Source organism: Argopecten irradians, chromosome 3 (genome assembly GCF_041381155.1).
Source record: "Argopecten irradians isolate NY chromosome 3, Ai_NY, whole genome shotgun sequence".
In the NCBI taxonomy this organism is placed as follows: Eukaryota; Metazoa; Mollusca; class Bivalvia; order Pectinida; family Pectinidae; genus Argopecten; species Argopecten irradians.
This window is the reverse complement of record NC_091136.1, coordinates 10,856,884-10,882,266: the sequence shown is the minus strand read 5'-3', so window position 1 is coordinate 10,882,266 and position 25,383 is coordinate 10,856,884. Positions and strand designations below refer to the sequence as shown.

The 25,383-nt window shown below is 36.4% G+C and overlaps 1 protein-coding gene across 4 annotated transcripts; it reads left to right on the top strand.

Annotated features, from left to right (window-relative positions):
• The first annotated feature begins 143 nt into the window (after positions 1 to 143).
• On the top strand, positions 144 to 24,865 carry LOC138317537 (beta-alanyl-dopamine/carcinine hydrolase-like). Of its 4 annotated transcripts, none has more exons than XM_069259282.1 (10): positions 144 to 5,256; positions 5,491 to 5,597; positions 9,065 to 9,262; positions 10,472 to 10,621; positions 13,336 to 13,465; positions 14,814 to 14,930; positions 19,540 to 19,617; positions 21,307 to 21,451; positions 22,306 to 22,502; positions 23,246 to 24,865. In XM_069259282.1, exons 2-10 carry the CDS (start codon positions 5,517 to 5,519, stop codon positions 23,341 to 23,343), a joined length of 1,194 nt encoding a protein of 397 aa, XP_069115383.1. In that variant the 5' UTR covers positions 144 to 5,256; positions 5,491 to 5,516; the 3' UTR covers positions 23,344 to 24,865. The 4 variants fall into 4 exon arrangements, with proteins under 4 accessions (XP_069115383.1, XP_069115385.1, XP_069115382.1 ...); XM_069259284.1 differs by adding an exon at positions 8,694 to 8,800 and having other exon boundaries at positions 144 to 5,597; XM_069259281.1 differs by having other exon boundaries at positions 144 to 5,597.
• The last annotated feature ends 518 nt before the right edge of the window (positions 24,866 to 25,383 follow it).

Below are 25,383 nucleotides of genomic sequence, written 5' to 3'. Positions count from 1 at the left end.
TCAACAAATTACATAATGTCAATTATAAATACATGTACATGTATAGTTAGTTTTTACGCATACTAACAATTCATCAAGTTACTTTTGTTCAGCTGCATCACAGTTGCAATGTATTGGCATGCTAACTTTAACATACTTTGTACTTGGACTAGTTCGTTAGAGCTAAAAGCACGTGAAAACAATACTAGTGATGAAAAATGCCAAGGCTGACTGTAGACTGGATTGCCTGCCGTAGCTTTTCTACTCTCCGCTAGGCTTCGCTCCGAAAATACAAATATAAATAGTATTTATGAGCGCCTCCTAGCGGAGAGAATTGGTACTAAATGCCATGTCCTTCTGAAGAGCGGATTAATTACGGATGGATTTAGTTTATAAATTTTGGCCGTTCGTTGTCATCCGCAACAAAAATGGCGTAAAATAACAAATTTTCAAGTATAAATTACGGACATATTAATAACATTCTGCGAATTTATTGCGAACAAATGCGGACATTTCACGAGTAAAAGCGAATACGATAACGAACGCTCTCCCGTGAGTTGTACAATCGGTAAGATTATCCAACAATGCGGATACATAACAAACAATTACGAATATATAACGCATATATTGAGGAAATAGATCGGAAGTATTGCGATTGTTACGGAAATATTACGAATCTATTAATAATGCATTGCGCAGATGTAGCGGAAAGAACTGTTGTATTGCGCATGTAGGGCATCTGAATTACGGAGGTAAAAGAAGCGCGCTCGGGCCTTTCGGTATCGCTTTTCACAACAACACGACTGCAACAAAGGTAAGCAAGCTGCAACTTTCATCCTACCTCCTCTAGATACAAAGAAGGTCCAGTCTGTTTCAAATTCAAATCATAGCAGACAACTTTTTCTTTTCTGTCTTTGAAACAATTTAATGACTTGAACAAGTAGATTAATATGTTGTTGGATACCATTGTTACGCTGCATTGGTATTATTGCCGATGACCCATTATTACACCTGTACTTCTCGACGCCTGCAGGTAGGGCGTTAGAATTGTACCTGCTGCCCCTACAGCATGATCGTAAAAGGGGACTAAATTTAGGATCTTATCTTTTCTCTTCTTCCCAACTGACTTGATCTTTCCTAATACCTCCCTTGGCAACGCCTCACTTTTGGCCTTGAGTTGAGCGTTCGCCCCTGTGAGGAAGGCTCTGGTTCTGTCCCCTGGCCGAGACACACCAAAGTCTATAAAAGTGGTAGTTTCTGCTCCTGCTTGGCGCTCAGCATACAGGGAGTGGGACGACTGGTCGCCTGTTGTCAGTATAATGTGACCGGGTGGGGTGTGTTGCTTGGTGTCTCGGCTTCATGCTTCAGTGGTGTAGCACTATAAAAAGGGCAACGGTTCCACTATACAAGAAGACACAACATGAATATACCGCAGTCTCCCAAAACACGCACCTCACACAACATACATGCAACACACCGCATACATGGGAGGCCGTCCTTACATGACCATAGCTGGTAATAGGACGTAAATTAATCAAACAAACAAACAAATCGACGGACAGGAAATAATAGACAAATATGTCGATTTTTGCCATATTTATACAGTAGTTTTGGTTTACGCAACACGTTTGTTATACATTCGCAAATTATTCTCAAATAAAATGCAAAACACGCAATACAAACGCTGACCTCAATATGCGTTCGCTACAAATTATTTTAATTCGTGATGTCAACGTGATAGGTACGCTATACACTCATTTTACACACTGTCCCAGTTCGCTATAAAGCCGCAAATCCCAGTCAGTTGCGGATATCAACGAATAGCAGCAGATATACAGCGCGTATAGTAAGCATGTATTGAGTATGTATTGCGTACGAATAGCGTATCTAATGCGAATGATTTCCGCAATCAATATTTTGTGCAGTTCAAAAATCCTGGGAACGGAAAAACATACCATTGCGGATAATTGCGGACGTGTGCGAATGTTGAGAGACAGATACAAGTGCGATTCACGAATATTGCCTATGTTCAGCGAATATCAGCCAATTTTGTGCGCAATTCATTCCAAAATCTTCCTAAACGCCGGTGGGACCGGTCCTGAAGGCAGGTAATCCAGTCTAAGGCTAACTGCAATCGGAACACATCAGGCCTCGTTATAAGACGATGAGTTCTGAGTGAGAAATATCCTAATTTTTGTGTCTCCTGCCATGTAATTTAAACCTGTTTAAATGTAGCTAGGTATCACTTTGATGGCGTCGTCCGAGAAAAGATTTCCGTGCGATAAATTAAGTGTTTATATTATCCGATTTCAATCATATTTGGTGTATTGCGTTATATAAACGAGATCTCGGATGGGTTTGATACTGGTCAAAATCCGTCAATATTTGCAAAATTTACGGGACTTTAAAATCGTCACAACAGATAACTTCTTGATTTCCGTGCCATTACTTAAATATTTATTATCCGATTTTATACAAATTTTGAATATTGCTTTATATCAATTAGGTCTAGGATGGGTTTGATACTGGTCATAATAATATTTGTAAGAGTTACGGGACTTTAAAATCGTCAAAACAGATAACTTCTTGGAATCAACCCTACGTTGCTGTTTTCCGAGATTTTTTCCATGATAATTTGCTGATCAAATATTGTTTTCTAAAGACATATATTACTTTTAATGCCAACGTTTGTGAAGTCATTTGTAGTATAAGTAATGAACAGTGAATCAACTGTTTTGAATTACTGAAGGTTAGGAATAATTGAAAAGTATACAAAAATGTGTCATGTATCGGAGAATGAAAATGCATGAATACGCAGGCCCAACTATAAAGATATAGGTTTCTACCCCATCGGACAGAAATAATTGCACTTTTAAACTGGATTGCCTGCCGTAGTTAATTCCAACAACTGTTTTTTGGAATGACTTACCTCTAATCTGCTATACAAATGGTAAATATCAAACAATATTAATTATGGATTGGTGGGAAACAACTTTACATACCATTAGACTGTATTGGATGCTGAAACGTCAAATTGTCTTTTGAAGCAAACGCTCAGGGGTTTTTTTTCCGCACACTCGCCATGACGTCAGCATATAGTTTGGAACTTCACATTACGCGAGTAGATATCTAGTCGTTGAATTTAAATTTTAACGTTCTTAAACTATATCAGATACTTTTTCAATGCTGAATGCTGTCTAAACAATATAGAAATTTCCGCCGTGAATCTCTTCCTTGGGTAGAGATTCCCCTGCCCTACCCTCATGGTAGGGAAAGGTCCGATGAATCCCCGATACTCAATGGTTTACTCTCGTTGTCGTAACATCTACCTCTGGATTATGTCATTACAGAACTGACTAATAACAGACCTGCAGAGACTTCCTTAATGATTTACAGAGAGCGATGCTCATTTTCAAAGCCGTACAATGTACCGCTATTATGGTGTTTTGATGTACATCAAACTACCTGCTCATTTTTTGTCACACACAGCGGTTTCATGTTTAATAGGACATACTCTAGGTTATGATATAACGACAGTGATGATAAACCATGGAGTAAGGAGGATGAGATGTTTGATAAGATAATACATATACCAATAACATCAATTTTATTAAGATATACATTGCTATATCCTTTTTCAGATATCTCATAATTTCTTTATAATATAATATAATAAGATATTTCCTTTTGTTGTATTTGGCTGTGTCTTTTTCGTTAAAAGTGACATAGGAAAGAGGATATCAAACCTAAAAGTCGCCTACATATGTATTCTTATAACTCATAACGCATATACTACCTTAGTCAAACCATGTCATATCAGCCCTGAATCAATCTAAAATGGAAGTTGTAGGTTTACTCATTTTGATCTAATTTGGTTTTATAAAATCCTATGGTATTGATACCCAAACATATATCTACATGAACGATGTAGAAACAATAGACCAAAATATCATTATATCAAATTCAAATATCAAACTATAAAGGCTTACATGCCTTTTCTTTATATGTATATCTTTCAAATATACTGTACATTATATTAGATATCTTGAAGGTTAAACTATATTTCAAACGGATTCGATTCTTATCTTTGCGCCAAATCAACGATGGTTCCTTTCAAATAAAAAACGTGCATCTTTAGTTGACATCAGAGATGAGGACAGATTCTGAAAATAATCCGTTCACGGTTTTGTTACTGCCAAACTTCATCAAATACCAGGGTCACGTCTAGCTGACGTTTGGCGTTAGTCAATCTGTACATCGTCTTTGGAATACTAGAGAAAGTTCATTTCTTCAGCATTATATTAGTCTATCATAACAATGACGATATACTGTCGAGGTAGTCAAAGACACGAAAGTAAAGATTTTATTTGGCTTGGACCATCCGTTTGCAACAACGAATGACTCAAATGATTTATTGATATAATCTTTGCTACATGTTTTGCTGAATAATTTGCCGGTACATTCAAACTGAAGCTATTTTCGTACAGTAAACCAAATTTCTTTCGCAAAAAAATAATTTAAAAAATATTTCCGCAAATTGATATCTACATCATATATAATAATCGAAATTTCCATTCTGTTTTTAAATCTACGTCTGTTAATCTTCGCGTTTGAAATGAACATCGCGAAATTATATAGCCATGGAAGTTTACAATAATTGTACATGTACTTTTATAGCCCGCTGCTCATTGACAATTATTCATGGCATTATGGGTATTTCGATCATGACCTTGATAACGATAAGCTATATGAATATCAAATTTGAAACAGATTCTAAAAATATACATTACTATAATGACACATTACGTGAACCATATACATGTACGTTAGCATTGATAGGTTTCCGATAGGTAAAAATATTTGAAATAGTACGTCAAACACCGCATTTATCTTTGTTAATGAAAAATAAATTTGTCTAATGGAGAATCCCGATAAGCGATTCATTATATCAACGGTTCCACATGGGATTTTATTTCCAGGTGTTCGTTCCACTGGACTCCTCCTATGTTGACGTATTAACTCTTCCCTTATCCAGTCGAAAAGGTCCATTTTGATCAGAATACCTCGAAAGTACCATGAAAATATATTTGTGTGCTCAACAATAGCAGAAACATATCGTATCGAGACGTCAGTGTATCGTTACACCTCTATTTAAAAGGCGAAAATACGCTGAGTGAAATAAATGTAGAACGTTTCGCTTTGTGCATGTCATATCAGGATGAGTCACGACTTTAGTACAATTAGAATGTACGCAAGTGAGGTATTGCAGGCAAGAGGGTATGTAGTTAGACATATTTTATACGCTAAATCACCACATTGTGATGTGTAGTGTTTCCATATTATTTTTCCTACATCTTATTTATTTTTACATATGATAATGGCATCAATTGTTTATGAAATAGTTCATGTTTTTAAGTTTTTGGTATAAGTTTTTGAATGGATACGATGACGAAAATATTATTCAATCCTCATAACTCCGTTTATTTAAGATCGTGGCTAGTTTTTTTCCAGGTGATCAGTTGAACGTAGACAGCACAATGGAAGAATTTCCGAGAATTCCGAGCTCAATTACCTGTCTCAAACTGACCGGAAGTCATTATGATGTTGGCTACGAGCTGGTATGTATGCTACAACAATTACTTGCTATTATTTATAATTTAAAAAAATATATATGTTGAAAATGATGCATCGGTTAAAATATTTTGTTCTTGCTGACCTGGTAGTTCGAAACATTCCATTGTTCACTTTTCAAAGAAAAATGAAACCGGCAAAGAGATTCTTTTTTTTTTTTTTTTTTTTTTTAAGAGTTAGAGTATATTGCAATATAAGACTGTGATCGATTTGCGGAAATGAATACGTAACAGCATTGTTCGTTACCACGATTGTCTAATTGAACGCAATTGACGTTTGGTCTCCACTGTGTTGTGCAATCAAAATCATATCCGTAACACTAAAAACTGCAGCATGTAAACACAAGTTAAATTTACGTCCGAGTGATGAAAAAATTACTTATAGCACAGTACCAGAGTTTTACTCTATTCTTTGTTTTATTTTCTTCAGAGGAGTTTAATCCTAACACACAAGGAACAAACATGATTTTGAAATGTAAAAAAAAATCAAGGTGAGCTAATACGGCTTCTTCTCTGAAACAAAGCATGGAGTAACTGTACAAATCATCAGTTGTAGATACGTAACAGCCTAAATACATTACATGATCGTTGACAGTTCGTTCGCAAATACAGAATAATAAACACAAACACCCACAAATGAAAAAAAAAACAAGCTTTCAATTTCTTAATTTTCCATTGTTCCGTGCCTACGAGTTAAACAAAGGTCAGATAGGACAGTAAAATAACTACATCAAGCTTAAAGTCAAATTCATTATGTTCACCTAAATACATCTTAAAACGACATCTCGTGACAGCATGCATATGCATATAGATATGTTGTGTGCACTTTGGGAAAACTGACTACCAACAAGAAAATAATTATGACAGTTCCTGCAAATTGATTTGTCGTCGTTAAGAAAATTGAAGTAGTACTATGATTGGTCAATTAACAAAGACATCAGAGCGTGATCTTATGTGAGAGGTTGCCCGATCCTCTACGAAACGCAGTTAAAATAAGGATTTAAATTTAAGATAAAATTAAGGTTATGAAAAAAGCCCGGCTAAAATGATCTAGGGTCTTTTTAATTTTCTTGGTTGTCCATCTTTACGTTTCATCACAGTTAACCCGCTGTTTGAAAGATTAATGTACAGTAAAAGAGTTTTTAAAAGGGACAATTTTGACACGTTTGGGACATCTGGACTTCAACTCATAAATCGTAGACAATAACCGACTAACTTTCCGTCGATTTCGACTTGGTCTAGACGGTGCACATACTTAGGGTTTAGTTGATGTTGTCACTTACACTTTTTCTAGTTTTTAAAAATTTTTCTTCTTATTATACATTTTTATAAAACTGCTGCATCACTGTATCGTGTGCATTGATCGGATCACTGCCTAAGATGGAATGTGGCGATATATACCAAATCTATGAATAAAATATCAACACTTTGTTCAATTTATGTGAAAAGAAACAGCCACTGTTTACCTGTGTATATGTCCATAAGGACTTCGTTGTATCTTTTGAATAATCCTTGTCAGGATGGCTTCATATCTAATATTGTATACATTGTAATTTATTTCTGACGGTAGTTAGCAACGTCATTTTTATTGTAGGACTAAGTTTACAAAAAGATATGTTTTCACCTTTTCATAATATTAACATATACATCGTTGTTCTTATGCTGTTAGATCTGGCCGCCACTGAGACGCGCATTGTTACGTGTTAATAACCACATATAAAACAGAACTTGTTTATACTAATGGGGCGGCTTCATTTCACATAAATCACACAAAATGTTGAGATTTTAATAATAGATATCGTATATTTTAATATCCCATCATAGGCAGTGATCCGTTCGATGCACACATATGTTTCACACGACGGGCTGTGATCCAATCAGTTGATTTTGTTTCATCAAATCAGTTAAAATGTAATTTGAACAACAATTTCGGGTCACCTGATCATAGGTCATGGTGACCTATTGCGATTGTCGTTTGTCCGGCGTCGTCCGTCGTGCGTCGTGCGTCGTCCGTCGTCCGTTAACATTTTCTTATGGACACGATAACTTGAGTAAATAAAAACCGCGCTTAATGAAACTTTGTGTGCAGATTAACATAGGACGCCTTCGGAGGATTTCGAAAATTTCATTAATTTACGAAGTTATTGCCCTTTGCACTAATAATTACTATCAGTCCCTGTGAACGCGGTAACTTTAGTAAGTATCAACCAAGCTTAATGCAACTTTTTATGTAGACTAACACTGATAAGATCTCGGACGACTTTGAAAATCAGCTTGATTCGACGGTAATTCATGGATTTATTGCCCTTTACACTAAAATATTATTGGACCTTGTGAACTTGAAAAAAATATTCACCGAGCTTAATGAAACTTTGTATGTAGACTCTGACTGACATTGGAAAGATCTCGAGTTTGAAAAATAGCTTGATTTAATTGTAACTTACGGAGCTATTGTCCTTTGCAATTATAATTATTGAATCTTGTGAACATGATAACTTGAGTAAATATGATCCGAGCTTATGAAACTTTGCATATAGACTATATAGCTAGCATTGGAAATATCTTAACAGGTCTGAAAATAAGCTTGATTCCACTCTAAGATAACTTGTTTACGGAGTTATTGTGTTGTGGACACGGTAACGTGAGTAAATATGCACCAAGCTTAATGAAACTTTGTGTGTAGACCTATTTGATGTATGTTCCTATCTATTGAACAAAAGACATCAGTTGGATAGTAAATTACATAACTAATTTGTATTAAATATCGGGTGACTGGTAGGGCCCATGGGCCTCTTGTATTAAACTTAAAGACCTTTTTAAGTGATAACATCAACTAAACTACAGGTATGTGCACTATCTATACCCAGCAGGTAGCAAAATCGATGGAAAGTTCATTGGTCATTGTCTGCAGTATATGCGTCGAAATCTAGATGTTTGTTCGTCCATGTGTGCAAATTGTAAACATCGTATCGTGTCTGCCTTTCCATCCATCTGTCCGTCAAGTGTCATTTGTTCGTGTGTTTGTCTGTTTGTCTGCCTGAGTTAATAAAATCATATCTAAAAGTATGTTCGTGTCATATGCAGTCTGTCCTAAATGTAAGGACGTGTGCGCAGACAGAATAATAGACGGATGGAAGGAAGGACACGTTGAATTCCGTGTACAACTAGATACATTGTATATAATTTTATTCGTAAGTTTGTTCTTTCTTTTTTATTAGTTTGCCCTTTTCGTTCGGTTGTTATTGATTTCCTTTTTTACTGGCGTGCTTTTTTCCGTACTTTCAACCGTTCGTTCGGTTATTACATATACTTCGATTTGATGCGGAGAGAAAACGTATCAAAGTGATCGTCTGGTCTATAACATGATTATTTTGGTGGATGGAAATCCCGTGTTTTGATCGCGATCAAATCTAGTTCTTACATTGTATTTGTTTTGTGGTAAATTATCATTCTAGGGGAAATGCATGAAAAAAGAAATCTGCGAATATCTGAAGGACATGGAGGAACATTTCAACATTCTAAAACAATACACAAATTCTACCGAGGGCAAGCAAACCTACCAAACATTCCTCAACGCTGTGACGTCACACTATCCACTTTATCGGAGGGAGTTAGAAGGAACCGCTGACGGCGCTGGTGTAGACTTTGAAAAGGTTCAAAAACATTTATTTGCCATGATTCTAAATTGTACGGTCAACAAGATGGCCGCCAGGCAGCCATCTTAGACTTTGACAATTGAAGTTTGTTACCGCTATTTCTTAAAAAGTACTTAAAGGATATGTCTCAAATTTCCTGTGCAGATTCCCCTTGGGGAGTTGTTGTGCATATTACATAATCGGACGGATCGGTGAACAAGATGGCCGACAGGACGCCATATTGGATTTTGTCAATTGAAGTTTTGTTACCACTATTTCTCAGAAAGTACATAATGGATTTGTCTCAAATCTCATGTGCAGGTTCCCCTAGGTCCCTAGTTTAGGGACCGCGCTGGCCGAGTGGTTAAGATGTCTCGACTTATTACCACAAGCCCTCCACCTATTGGTTGCGAGTTCGAATCCCATGTGGGGCAGTTGCCAGATACTGACCGCTGGCCGGTGGTTTTTCTCCGGGTACTCCGGCTTTCCTCCACCAACAAACCTGGCACGTCCTTGCATGACCTTGGCTGTTAATAGTACGTTAAACCATTAAAACCAAACCCTAGTTGTGCATTTTGCATTTTCAGACCGATCGGTGAACAAGATGGCCGACAGGCTGTCATCTTTGATTTTTATTATTGTTACCGCTATTTCTTAGAAAGAACTGAAGCGATCTGTCTTAAATTTGATATTTATGTCCCCCTAGGAACTTAGTGGTGCATATTGCATTTTTGGACCAATCGATGAACAAGGTGGTCGACAGGTAATCATCTTGGATTTTGATAATTGAAGTTTGTTACTGCGATATATCTCATAAAGTAATGAAAGAATCTTTCTCAAATTTTATATGAAATTTGTAGTAAACGTTTGAAAAGCAGAGAAAAGATCCATCTTTCCATTGTCAGACGTAGATCATTCTTTGATGGGCGCCAAGATCCATCGGGGATCTCTTGTTGTTTTAATTAGACATGCATGCACATCTCCACGATTAAACATCAGTTATTGTTAAAATGATGAATATCATTTATGCTCTGTCGGCGATGGAGCATCTTTACAACGGGCAATTATAAAAATGAAAAAAAATATTATATCAATATAATATCCATCAGAAATGTGCTTCCATTACAGCAATCAAGAAACTTTAATTTAAAAAAAAAGAAGAAATTTACATTTTGGGATATTTAAATCAGACAATCATAAAATCCAAATATATTACTTCATTTCTAGCTCTTTCTCTTCAACTTGGAGCCAGAATTAACTGCCTTATATGGCAACAATTCTACTGTGGAAGCAGCGTCCTCAACTGTCGGGAGTCAAATTTATCCTCAATCAAATGGCTGTACAGATATTTATGTCAGGGACTCGGAGACAGATACGGTAAGTTATGACACGGAGACAGATAAGGTAAGCTAGGAACCGGGGACAGATACAGTAGATGAGGACCCCGAGACAGAAACGGTAAGTTTGGACCCCGAGACAGAAACACAGGGACCTGGCACGAAAATTTTTAACCAATAGTATACATATATATATATATATATTATAGTATCAAGGGTATGAACTCGGCGGTCGAAAAAAACGGACCTATTTTTTTTAAAACCTTGATTATTTTAATAAATTGGTTCTATACAACATTGACGGATATCTTACATTAAAGAGAAATAATTTATCTTTCCATTGAGTGCTTGATGAACAAAATTGGTCAAGTATTGACGAAGTTATGGCTTGATGAATCAGGAAATTTACGTCAAATATGCTAGGTAGACATTTCCCTGTCCGGTCGAAATATCGTCTCGGCTCTAATGGGTAACTCAAACACCAAGCCAAAATCACAAAATATACGCTTGTGGTGGTAAACAGTACCCATAACTGTGTTCATCCACAATCTCCTTTGGAGGTGTCATGACCCGTACTTTGTAGAAACTCTATTTTCGAGTCTGTGTAAGCTCACTTACTTTAACCGTCACCGCCATGTTCATTTTTTCTCTCGGAACGCTCCTCGACTTTACATATCGTGACTACATTATGCAAATTATGTAGTGTTGTGCTTGTGGGTAAACTCGAGAAGCGTTCCGAAAAACAAATGAAATGTCTGTGACGGTTAATGTAACAGAGCTACACGATGTTTAAATGGAGTTTTTACAAAGTACGGGTCATGACACCTCCAAAGGAGATTGTGGATGAATACAGTTATGGGTACTGTTTACCACCACAAGCGTAGATTTTGTGATTTTGGCTTGGTTTTTGAGGTACCCATTAGTGCCGAGACGACATTTCGACCGGACAGGGAAATGTCTACCTAGCAATTTTTTCGTAAATTTACCGATTCATCAAGCCATAAATTCGTCAATACTTGGCCAATTTTATTCATCAAGCACTTAATGGAAATATAAATTATTTCTCTTTAAGGTAAGATATCCGTCAATGTTGTATAGAACCCATTTATTAAAATAATCAACGTTTTTAAAAAAATAGGTCAGTTTTTCTAGACCGTCGAGTTCATACCCTTGATACTATAATATATATATATATGAATACTGTTAGTTTCAAAAAAATCGTGCCAGGTTCCTGTGGACAGAAACGGTAAATTTGGACCCCGAGACAGAAACGGTAAGTTAGGACCCGGAGATAGATACGGTAAGTTTGGACCCCGAGACAGAAACGGTAAGTTAGGACCTGGAGATAGATGCGGTAAGATAGAACCCAGAGACAGATACAGTAAGTTAGGTCCCGGAGACAGATATGGTAAATTAGGACTCGGAGACAGATACGGTAAGCTAGGACTCGGAGACAGATACGGTAAGCTAGGACCCGGAGACAGATACGGTAAGTTAGGACCCGGAGACAGATACGGTAAGTAAGGACCCGGAGATGGATTCGGTAAGTAAGGACTCGGAGACAGATACGGAAAGTTAGGTCCCGGAGACAGATATGGTAAGTTAAGACCCGGAGACAGATACGGTAAGTTAGGACCCGGAGACAGATACGGTAAATTGAAACCAGGAGACATATACGGTAAGTCAGGACCCAGAAACAGATACGGTAAGTGAGGACCGAGACGATCGGAGACAGATACGGTAAATTGATAACCAGGACCGGAGACAGATACGGTAAGTCAGGACCCGGAAACAGATATACGGTAAGTAATAGTCCGAGACGTACCCGAAGACAGATACGGTAAGTTAGGACCTGGAGACAGATACGGCTAGTCAGGACCCGGAGACAGATACGGTAAGTTAGGACCCGGAGACAGATACGGCTAGTCAGGACCCGGAGACAGATACGGTAAGTTAGAACCAAGAGACAGATACGGTAAGTCAGGACCCGGACACAGATACGGTAAGTTAGGACCCGGACACAGATACGGTAAGTTACGTAAGTTAATGGTTTCAGTTTATTTAGTGCATTAGTATACCAGACGCATATGATTTATGATTTCATTATGTTGTATTTCAGGTTCTTTCACTCATATCATACTCACAGTGTACATCTGGGGGGAAAAGCCAGACACCTATTATTGGATTATATATAAATCTTTGTTGGAGCTAACTGCCTGCTTTTAGTATTAACGGAACTATTGAGATTTCAGCTGTTATAATCGAGTCTGTGCGGTTCTTGAAGGTTTCATATCTCAACAGTCTTGGTTCACACCGAGCATACCGAGAAAATGGCCACAGCCTCTCTTGTTTTTTGGGTTTTTTTCATAGATTTCAATATTTCTAACTACCATGTGGCCTAAAAATATTATACATCGTTATACTGGGTTTGGTTATCAGTGGTTTTCTAATCATTTTACAGAAGGTGTTGGAGTCGCTATACATTCACTCTAGTAATCAATTTTTGGTTATTTTTATTCATTTCTATTTCTGGAGAATCTCAAAACTAATTAAACAATTGAGACCCAGTAAATTGTACTTTCTAGAACGTAAATTTACCAGGACTCAACAATTGCGCGCTAAGCTTACGAAAAATATTTTTAAAGAAAAATAATGATATCAAACTCTTCGAATTTGGGGCAAAATTGTCGTATTTATGATTCATTCAATGTCTAATTACTTGGGTCTAAACTCGTCGACTAAATTGGTATTCAGTTTGTACTCGGACATTCTGAGGATGGCATTCCAGAGATGGACAATGCTTGTGTATGGTTAGATGTGGACATTACCGACACACGGAGAGGCGAGACAGTTAAGGAAAGGTTCCTGTCGTTTACTAGAGCTGGTAATTATCCATCATCCTTACAGTAGTGTTTGTAACACATAGGCAAACATTATTATTTTTGTAAAGTAATTATTATATGCTTTCTATTGAGGATATACTGACAGGGAAAGGGTGGATGGGGTTTGGTGGGTGGCGGTTAAAGAACTGGACTTATATTTTATTAAAGGTATATATATGTGTCTTAACTGGGCGAAAAAAATGACGACATTTTTTCCCATAGTCTGATCGTATGTACTCATTTCACTGCATTATAGATGCTAATTGAATAATTTTTGTAAGTTCTGCCAAAATCTTTTTCAGCTCTTATTCGTTAAATCAAAACCTATTCTACGTATTATAAGGATTTTTAATTTTCAAAAGTGATGGTAACTTTTGATGGTGAATAGCATATTAAGAACTCTTCTTGATTCATGAGTATGAAAAATACGACACATATAACTTTAAGAAGCATGACATCATACATGTATATAGTATTCCATCCCCATTACTCCAGGGGTTACTATCACTGATGGCATATGCATCCATGGACTATCTCATAGTAAAACTAGAAACGGTTCAGGAGAACTATATTGACAAATCACAGGCCTGAATGAGACTTTCTTTGAAGATCACAGAGAGAGCGACGCTCAACTTCAAAGCCACACAGTCAACCACAGTGTACCGTTATTCGATTCTGTTTAAGTACATCAAAGAACTAAACTATAACTACCTTCAGTTTTACTATGACATATTCCAGGGGTGGACATAACAACAGCAATAGTAACCACTGGTGGAGTTTCGAGGGTGATTATTTTCATATTTTGTATTTATGGGATAATGAAAATGCATTTCTAATGTTAAAGTATAGTATCCACCGCCGACAAAGCATAAATGATATTCATTAGTTGAACAATAATTGGTGTTTGATCATGTATATATATGTCTAATTAACACAAAAAATCATATAAAATGCTTTATTTCGCCTTTGATGCATGCGCAATCAGTACTTCCTTCCATATAGGATATAGTGACACGGAATTTTTTCGGGATGCAATTAATTATTTTTCATATCTTTAACTTGAAGTAAAATTAGAAGCTCAAACTTTTCAATGGTGGTAATGGTGTAAAGTAAGTAACTTTTGTAACTGAAGAAAAATATTTAATCGTCTGTTCCTGTTTTTAATAGTGAAAAAATACCATTTGTCAGAAAATGGATTTCTAAAGTATAAAGTATATATTGAATTATCACCAAGTGAAAGATTTAATCGTGATGAAAAGCATTATCTTTGCGTTATGTTTTAAAGTCTGAACGTATATAACCCCTGGTGATAACTTGTGGACCGTTATATCATTAACAGTTCCTTTGTAGGGTCAATGCCAGGTAATATGTTTAACATCATGGCGAATGATCTGATGAACGGGGCCAATAATGTCTACCAAAAGTCGATCAATCCGGCAGGCATACGTGAGTTGGACAGTTCAGCACGTCAGTTCGTTTGAATATAGCCTTGATGATCATTGAAAGAACCAACCGCTTGTATATAACCCAACTAAGCCCAGCTAAATCGCATAGATATACTGTAATAGAAAATGAATAAATCTTGATTAACCTACACATCTAGCTAAGATCTTAACATAAATGAGTGTTTATTTTATATCATTTTATGAAAGGGGTCAAAGAATCTTTTACTTTTGTGAAAGCTGACAAAATTTAAATTTAGAGTCGAGTATCATACAATGGAAAGGACACTGATATAAGATAATTGTATCACATTATTACATGTAACATTCCCTAGATTTTTTAATAATTTTAACATCAAAATTTTGTGCTGCAAACATCCAGCGGTGTCGACCATGTTGTGATAAATCTGTCGGTAGAGGAAACTAAAATTCCTTTATGGTCCTTTGAGCATGTAATATATCACATTGACCTTGGTAAAGCTATCACAAGGGTGACACCCTTATATCCCTACGGCCCAATAGTCCGAAGGCCCGTTAGTCCGAAGGCCCAATAGTCCGAAGGCCCGTTAGTCCGAAGGCCCAATAGTCCGAAGGCCCAATAGTCCGAAGGCCCGTTAGTCCGAAAATTAGTAAATATTACAAGTTATAGAGTTGTTATAATTAACGTATTTTGACGAAAACATTTTTCGGCACTGCTGATCTGACAATTTCTATGGACAGCAAGTTGTCAATTCTTCATGGAGCAATGCCAGGTCAAAATTACATCAAAAGAAAAAAAAAAATTTTTTTATAAAAACTAGATTTGATCGCGATCATAACATGGGATTTCCATCCAGCAAATAATCATGTTATCGATCAGACGATCGCTATAATATTTTTCTCTTCGTATAAAATCAAACTATCTGTAATGAGCGAACAAACGGTCGAAAGAACGAACAAACGCAAGCCCGAAAGAAGAAAGAAAACAATAACTATCGAACGAAAAAAGAGCAAACGAACAAAAAAAAAAAAAGAACGAATATTATGATTATATACACAATGTATCTGGTTGAACACGGGTATCAACGTGTCCTTCCTTCCACCTGTCTTTTAATCGGACTGTGCAACGTCCGGTTACAGCAGGACACACTGCATGATTCAGTAAAATCTCAAGTAGTCGAAGATGAAGGGACTATCTTACAAAGTTTTACTCATCTGGACTTCGACGCATAAACTTTCTAGACAGTGCACACACTTGTGGTTTAGTTGATGTTATCACTTCCAAGGTTTTGAAGTTTTGAAGTTTGGTTTTCAAATTACATTTTAATGGAACCGATGCAATAAAATCAACTGAATGGATCGCTGCCTGTCGTGTGAAACATACATGTGTATTGAACGGATCACTGCCTGTGATGGGATATTAAAGTATATCTATAAATGAAATCTCAACTTTTTGTGTGATTTATGTGAAATAAAGCCGTCACTTAAAACAAATTTTGTTTTTATGTAGTTATGAACACGCAACACTGCGCGTCTTAGTACGCTTTTAGAATGTTTTTTGCTTAATATATAGTCAGGGATTTTTATAATGTTTCAGTAAATGTATATAGGTTTCTGGCTTTATCTGGATCTTCAGAAGATTTTTTGAATTTGAATTTGAATTTGACTCTTTGGCTCCGCCTTATATGTACCTTTTGATCTTCTAAATGTATTCCGAATCTTTTACCAAATTACAGCTGTGTCATGGACGTGAGGTTGGGTTGGAGAACTCATTCTACATTTCTTTAATCTTCACAACACAAAAAAGCAACAACAACAAAACACATCTATTTGGTTCCAAGTCTACTTTCATTCTCTTTTTATATGAAGACCAAGGGGAATAACTGGTACAATTAGAGTTAAGATTATCTCCCTTTGACCACATAATGTAATCTTATCACATTCACACATACAAAACATACCATCACACAAAATAAAATTGGGCTTACACAATTTTATCCATGCGTGATTAAGATTAGAAAAAGTTTTGATACAGAATAACCAAGAAAGAAAACAGCTAGAGAAAAGTGTTTTGTTTTAAATAGAACTTTAGGATTTTGCTGCCTTCTCACAGCAGTACATATTTCAGTATCCGCACACGGCGTGTCACGGTGATGTGTGAAATGTGAGTGACAAAAACTCTAACTTTTGATAAATAACGTTGATAACGGTGATATTATTACCATTGAAGTGTTATTTCTCCGCCATTTTGAATCATATGACCTTGAAATTAGTCATTATATAAACACTGTACATACAGGTCTAAAGGCGCTGAAACGTCTGCCGCAAGTACAAATAAGAATAAAAATTTCGATTATTGATGTCCAATATCTCCGCTATTATGAATCATATGACCTTGAAATTGATCTTTTTATGTGTCTAAGAACATGCCCTTTCTCATTCAATTCAAAACATTTCTCTTGAAATTTCATAAATTACGGTAAAATTTACGTTAAAAAATTAACGAAACGCCATATTTGCAAGGCTATATTTTCGCCCTTTTGAAAGCTTTGTCTTTGAAATTAAAACCCTTTACAGAATATATGCCAAAGTCTACTTTAAATGATAAAGTCGTTACGAGCTCACAAATTACGGGAAAAATAAGGAAATGAAACACATTGCCATATTAGGACAGCTATATTTCCGTCATTTTTCTATGTAGCCACTTTAAAATCCATAACTTCTGAAGACAAATGTTCATACAACATAGGTATGAAAAATCAACACTGTACATAAAGGTTTAAAGGCGCTGAAACGTCTCGGGCAAGGACAAATAAAAACAAAAAATTCGATTTTTGATGTCCTATATTTCCGCCATTTTGTGTGACCTTGAAATTAGGCATTTTATGTGTCTGAGAGCATGCTCTTTAATATCCATATAATTTTTTTTTCCATAAGTTACGGTAAAATTTACGTTAAAAAAATGAACGAAATGCCATATTCGGAGGGCTATATTTTCGCCACTTTCAAATTCATTACTTTGAAATTACAAGCCTGTACAGACAATATGCCAAATTCTACATTTACAAAATATCAACACCCTACAGTATATGATAAAGGTCCTACGAGCTCACTATTTACGTAAAAAAGATAAGGAAATGGGACAAATTGCCATATTTGGAGAGCTATATTTCCGCCATTTTTCTATATAACCCCTTTAAAATCCATAACTTTTGAAGACAAAAGTTCATACAAGATAGATATGAAAAATCAACACTGTACATACAGGTTTAAAGGCGCTGAAACGTCTGCCGCAAAGACAAATAAAAAATAAAGTTTCGATTTTTGATGTCCTATATCTGCGCCATTTTGAAACATATGACCTTGAAATTGGTCATTTTATGTGCTTGAGAGCATGTTCTTTCATATGCGCTTTTCAAAACATTTCTATGGTAAAGTTCATTTTTGACCTTTGTTTGACCTCATTTGACCCTCTAGCGAACTCTTGACCTAGACATAATCTCTGATAACATTTAGTAAGAAAAAAACGTTAAATATCGCGATCTACCTAAATAACGAAATGCACACGTTGAACATCGTACGGTTATGAAGTTATGAACGTTTAAATTTTGGTCGAAAAAAGTCGTTTTTTACGTCTGTGACCTTGACCTGGAACATTTTTGTAAAAAATCGAAAGTACATTTCAAGATCTTATGTACGTTCATAACGTGTCCAAAGTTGAGCGTCGTACCCTATTCCGTTCGTGAGATATCCTGCTAACAAGATTTGTGGAAATAAGAAAAAACATAACAATAACACGGATGGAAATCCCTAAAAACATAACAATAACAATAGGGATTTCCATCCGTAAATGGAAATCCCTAATAACATCTTACATTTCATAGGACATCTCACAAGCATACTATCTGTGGATTATCTTACAAACATGCAAGCTTTAAAACGTCCGATTGTTAGCCTTTTGTACAATATATTGCATTAGGATTAACATTGCTCCATGGATAAATGATGTATATAATCAAATCCTACCGAAAAATGACTTTTATTATACCAGTAAACTTCGTTATATTGTACAATATATATGGTCAAGGGTACATGTATTTAACGACTTATTTTTGCTTCCCCATTCTATGAATTGTTTATTCTACCCATAATGATTGAAATGGTCCGCATAATGATATTGTTTGGGTGAAATATTAAACAGGATTGCATTTTACATATAAAAAATAATACTCTTTAATATCAGATACGTTTATGTATTTCAAGATTATGCTCTTTTTGAAAATACGCTACATTTCGTTGTTTCATATCATTTTCCGTATCAATTCTATAGTCACATACATGTAAGTATACCTTAGCAAGTTTACAACAAATCTTTTGCATCGAAAACTGTAATAAACGTTTGTTTCATTTCAAGTACTGTTCGCATATAAATCCCAATTATATTATCTGTTTTCGGACTATCGGGCCTTCGGACTATTGGGCCTTCGGACTAACGGGCCTTAGGACTAATGGGCCTTCGGACTGACGGGCCTTCGGACTATTGGGCCGTAGAGATATAAGGCGGTCACCATCACAAGGTGTGGATTAGATCAGCGATGCTGATACTATCATATTGTTATTTGGATACCACTAATGTGCATTGCATTGTATTGTAGCGCGACGATTCTTTATGCGAGCAATTCTATCGGCTAATAGTTACCTGGACGTCATCAACATCATCGAGAAACCACCAGGTATGTACATGATCAAATACCACGTCTTTGGTAAAGTAAGTCCTGGACATGTCTGGTAATACTTCAACGTCAGTCAATAATTGATTTTAAGGTATTGGTGACTTCATAGTCTATCAAATGTTAATTTCTGTTCAATCTAATCAAATTCATAGTTGTGATTCCGCTACACTACGATGCTCTACGGTATGCACTCCATCGTAGTGGAGCGGAAGTACAAGTCTAATTTCAATAAGATTGATTTCTGTTAAGCATCGAGCATGAAAGTTGTCATTATAACGTCTTGTCTCTGGCATCATGCATCAGTGAGACAATCCTATAAAATGGACAAGAGCAGAACAATTACAAAGTGTGAATATAGCGAGCCTGCCAAAACACGCACTTATCCAACGTCGCTAACCATGAATATCTAGTACAACGCTCTACCGTTTTAGGGAGAATATTGTTCTAAATTTCTTTGTCTAACGCAGTTGGCACTCGTCACACGCTATATATACATATACATTGCATCCTTTGTGGTGCCATGTGACAATGACCGTCCTTAAACCACTGTTAATAAAACGATAAACATAATCGACCAAACCACCAACCCTGGTTCTTGTTTACAGGTGTATAGCGTTTAAATACAATATTAACCTGATGCACCCTGTTTATGACGTCGCCCTGATGTGTAGCGGTATCTAGATTATCTTTATTTACAGGAATAGCGTCTGGATACAATATAAACCTAATACACCCTGATTCTGGAGTCGCCCTGATGTGTAGCGGTATCTAGATTATCTTTATTTACAGGAATAGCGTCTGGATACAATATAAACCTAATACACCCTGATTCTGGAGTCGCCCTGATGTGTAGCGGTATCTAGATTATCTTTATTTACAGGAATAGCGTCTGGATACAATATAAACCTATTACACCCTGATTCTGGAGTCGCCCTGATTGTAGCGGTATCTAGATTATCTTTATTTACAGGAATAGCGTCTTGATACAATAACCTATTACATCCTGATTCTGGAGTCGCCCTGATGTGTAGCGGTATCTAGATTATCTTTATTTACAGGAATAGCGTCTGGATACAATATAAACCTAATACACCCTGATTCTGGAGTCGCCCTGATGTGTAGCGGTATCTAGATTATCTTTATTTACAGGAATAGCGTCTGGGTACAATATAAACCTAATACACCCTGATTCTGGAGTCGCCCTGATGTGTAGCGGTATCTAGATTATCTTTATTTACAGGAATAGCGTCTGGATACAATATAAACCTAATACACCCTGATTCTGGAGTCGCCCTGATGTGTAGCGGTATCTAGATTATCTTTATTTACAGGAATAGCGTCTGGATACAATATAAACCTAATACACCCTGATTCTGGAGTCGCCCTGATGTGTAGCGGTATCTAGATTATCTTTATTTACAGGAATAGCGTCTGGGTACAATATAAACCTAATACACCCTGATTCTGGAGTCGCCCTGATGTGTAGCGGTATCTAGATTATCTTTATTTACAGGAATAGCGTCTGGGTACAATATAAACCTAATACACCCTGATTCTGGAGTCGCCCTGATGTGTAGCGGTATCTAGATTATTTACAGGAATAGCGTCTGGATACAAAATAAACCTAATACACCCTGATTCTGGAGTCGCCCTGATGTGTAGCGGTATCTATATTATCTTTATTTACAGGAATAGCGTCTGGGTACAATATCAACCTGATACACCCTGGTTCTGGTGTCGGCCTGACTTGTACCTGTATCGAGATTGCGGGACATCCGGATGGAGAACAGCACTTCATCAATCCATGTGAAGACTTCTTTACACACACAAACCTGTGAGTCATTTTCACCTTTCAAGACATGTAGTCTGGCTTGTAACGAGCGTAAGTTATCATCCTATAATGTTGTGAAATGTCGCCTTCGGTAACTTGGTCTGAGATAGGCTGAAGTAGTTTCATTTGCGTTATGATTAAAACTATATTTTACGATGTTTGACAGATTTAAGTATTTGACAGTGTCGTTATTTAGCAGGTTTCTATTTTGGTGGTGCTATTGTTTGACCGATTTAAATATTTGACGGTATGCTTAAAATTGTTTGACGATTAATGTAAAAAAAATAAAAAATTTTCGCCCAGTTATGTCACATAAAGCTTTAACCATTGGATGATCTTGGTTGTCAAATTAGATATTTGACGGTGTCATTTTTGACATGTTTAACTATTTGACGGTGCCAATGTTTGACATGTTTAACTATTTGACGTCATTATTTGACAGGTTTAACTATTTGACGGTGCCATTGTTTGACATGTTTAACTATTTGATGTCATTATGGTAGGTTTAACTATTTGACGGTGCCAATGTTTGACATGTTTAACTATTTGACGTCATTATTTGACAGGTTTAACTATTTGACGGCGCCATTGTTTGACAGGTTTAACTATTTGACAGTGCCGTTGTTTGACAGGTTTAACTATTTGACAGTGCCATTGTTTGACATGTTTAACTATTTGACGTCATTATGTGACAAGTTTAACTATTTGACAGTGCCATTGTTTGACAGGTTTAACTTTTTGACGGTGCCATTGTTTGACAGGTTTAACTTTTTGACGGTGCCATTGTTTGACATGTTTAACTATTTGACGTCATTATGTGACAAATTTAACTATTTGACGGTGCCATTGTTTGACAGGTATAACTATTTGACGATGCCACACTATCAGGAGGAAAGTTCTGTACAGAGACAACGCACCGTGGATTCCTGGAAACAGAAGTGTAAACTCGTCACTAAGAGTGACGTCATCAGGATTCTTTCTAATCAAGAAAACTCCGAGTTCCCAGTGTTTAGGACCGGGAAATATCCGGATTATCTCACCACGAGCTGTATAGGTAACATTTGTTCACATTGGTTAGCTTATAATAGATGTGTACATGGAAATCCTCTGTCAATATTATTAAACTTTAAAATATTAAACCTGCACGTATAGCTTATACCTGATATTGGTATAGTTCAGAATAAGTAGATGACATTATGTATTTTCCTTGGATTATTATCAAAATTGTGACTATTGTTTTAATTCAATTGCATTATACGATATAGGGTTTATATCCTTGACATCCGAATTTAGACATCTGTTTGTGAACTGTTTTTCACTAACTTTCATGGACATTTTGGAATTGAATCTTACTGACGAATCTTTTTCGAAAAAAGGAAGAGGTTGTATTGGGCTGACAAATGTATTTGAGTACACTCAATTTTCCATCATTAATTTATTAAAGTGTCTCATTGAAGACTTAATTGTGACAAATGGAAACATTCCTATACCAAAACATACATGTGAATACATACGTGTAGTACTATCGGCAGTCAGTAAAGCAAACAACTATCAGGGAATACTCAAAAGGTCTGAATTGTCTACCTCGATTGTTTTGTATGTCAAGAAAAGCCTACCAACATTTCAAGCCGCCGTTATGCTTCAGTCGCTTTCCACTTTTAAGACAACCTAACATTGATTACTAAATAACATCATAAAATCTTTTCTAGGAGACACTATTTATTTATGAAGTGTGCACTAGGGCATATAATAATAACAAAATATGATAAACCAACGTATTCCTTACTATATTTTCAGCCCTATTTGACTTGAACACCATGAAACTGGATATTTACCGAGACAAGCCTGAAACTACTGACCCAACACTGACCATCAATATCAGGGAGTTCCGGTGATCTGTACATCACTCAATTCCTTCCTTCATGTGGCTGGTCAAAGACTCGAAAAGATGATTTTGAAAGCTACATTGTTGAAATAATACAATTATGTCTTTACTAAAAGGACCAACAAGATCTTGCATTATTCGGAAATTTTAAATAGTGTGCATCAAATTTGGATTATGGTAATATAAGTCACACGCTTTATATGATTAATGATGATTTTTATTATGGTGTGTGTACTATAATTGCTGTGGTCCATTTCATTGTTTCAATCGGTTTGATGTAACACCGGTAGGGTAGGGCTATGTACATTTTATATAAACATTCCGCGTGCATTTCTGAATGAGTATTATCATAGCGGCTATCGTTTGTATCCTTGGACAGTCTAGCTTAACTTGGTGTTTAAATTTACCCTCGATAGGACAGGATATTGGTGGGTTGTCGTATAAGGTTCCGGGCTCACTGCGCTTATACCATAGATTGGACCAATCGGAATGGTTGTGCGACGTTGCAAATAGGAACATGGAGAGTGGGTCATAAAAGGGGCTGCACAGCTAAATTTAGACTGACCACAATGCTCTAGAATAATAAAAAAAAATCACTGGAATTTGGCTTGATAACTTTTTTCTCTACTACATGTCTGATTCTAAACTAGGGGGAGATATTCTAGCAAAGAACTCTGCTGAGAAACAAATTAAGGTCTGGTGGCCAGTCTAAGCTACACTGTAAATTGAACGACTTGCATTGCCGGATAACCGGCCAACACCCAGGGGGGGGATACATTTCCTGCCTACCAGGCGCTGACAACAGCTTCCACACAGTGCTGACTTAACGTTTGGACACTTGGGATGGAGGGAGAGGTTAGCTGGGAGGAAGGGGTGTTGGGCATTAGCTATATATAGGTTCTCGGCAGGAACACGTGGGGGCTAGTGTTACCGTTATGTTATCTCTCTAATACTGCAATTCTCTATAATTACTTTGCCATAGCTTACCTGTATATTATCTGTTACATAGCACAGGGATCTGAGAATTAGTTACAGATTATATAATCATGGACCCACCAGAGTGTCCTAAGACTGTTTTAGACGTTTTAGAGGTCTAGATACAAAAAACGATAAAAATCATATTCTACATGGTACTATATACGAGAAGGGTGGAAACTCACAGATACCAAATTTCTAACCCGCCTACACTGTACCTTTAGCGGCTATAAAAACACATTTCTAGTCCATCGTCATAAAAAGGTTACTACTGTTGGAGAGAGCGATAATTTTCCTTTCAAAATCATTCTACACATATATACAAAGTGCCGTTCATTAAGGCGATATATTTACATTTCTGTTTTTCTTATTGCTATATAACCTTACCAACTGGGAAATCGTTTACACTTGCGTAAACGCAGTCGGTTGTCGCGCAAGAATCCATACACCGAAACACTAACTTCCGCAATTAGTGTTAATGCGCATCAGATTTGGACTTTATTGTTTTTGTATTTTCAATTCTTCAATATTGGACAAATTAAGATAGTGTTATTGTGCAACTAAACGAAAATAAAATATATGAAAAATATTGCATCCATGAAATGAAAAAGATAGTGTTATTGTGCAACTACATGTACAGTTTGTGTACTCTCTGAACTTCGCAACATTTCCCGCCAAATTGGAGCCAGCTGTTTCGGAATTCCATCACTTGACCTGCTGTTACATCAATCGTATGACATTGAAAAAAAACAAAGTTTTATTTTATCAGAATTATTAAATTTGAAAGAAATAGTCGGTTGATATGTAAATATAAGGAATGATTTTTAGTTTTTGTTGTTTACTGGTGTGTAAACTGCATTTGTTGGACAGATATTTCAACATGGCGCGCTAAGACAATTAAAAGTGTCTATGAGAACTTCGAATGTCCAACAAATGCAGTTTACACACCAGTAAACAACAAAAACTAAAAATCATTTCTTAAATAAGCCCTATGATGACAAACACCTTGAACGTCAGCTAATTGAAATTCTTACTGGTGGTGTGGCCGATATAATATACATGAGCGAGGTTTCGG

Excerpts from the sequence above, each read along its gene's own strand:
- LOC138317537 (XM_069259282.1), top strand. The coding sequence starts at position 5,517 with ATGGAAGAATTTCCGAGAATTCCGAGCTCAATTACCTGTCTCAAACTG. Across the intron at positions 10,622-13,335 it reads GGGACTCGGAGACAGATACG|TTTGTACTCGGACATTCTGA; the intron begins GTAAGTTATGAC and ends ATTGGTATTCAG. Across the intron at positions 13,466-14,813 it reads CCTGTCGTTTACTAGAGCTG|GGTCAATGCCAGGTAATATG; the intron begins GTAATTATCCAT and ends GTTCCTTTGTAG.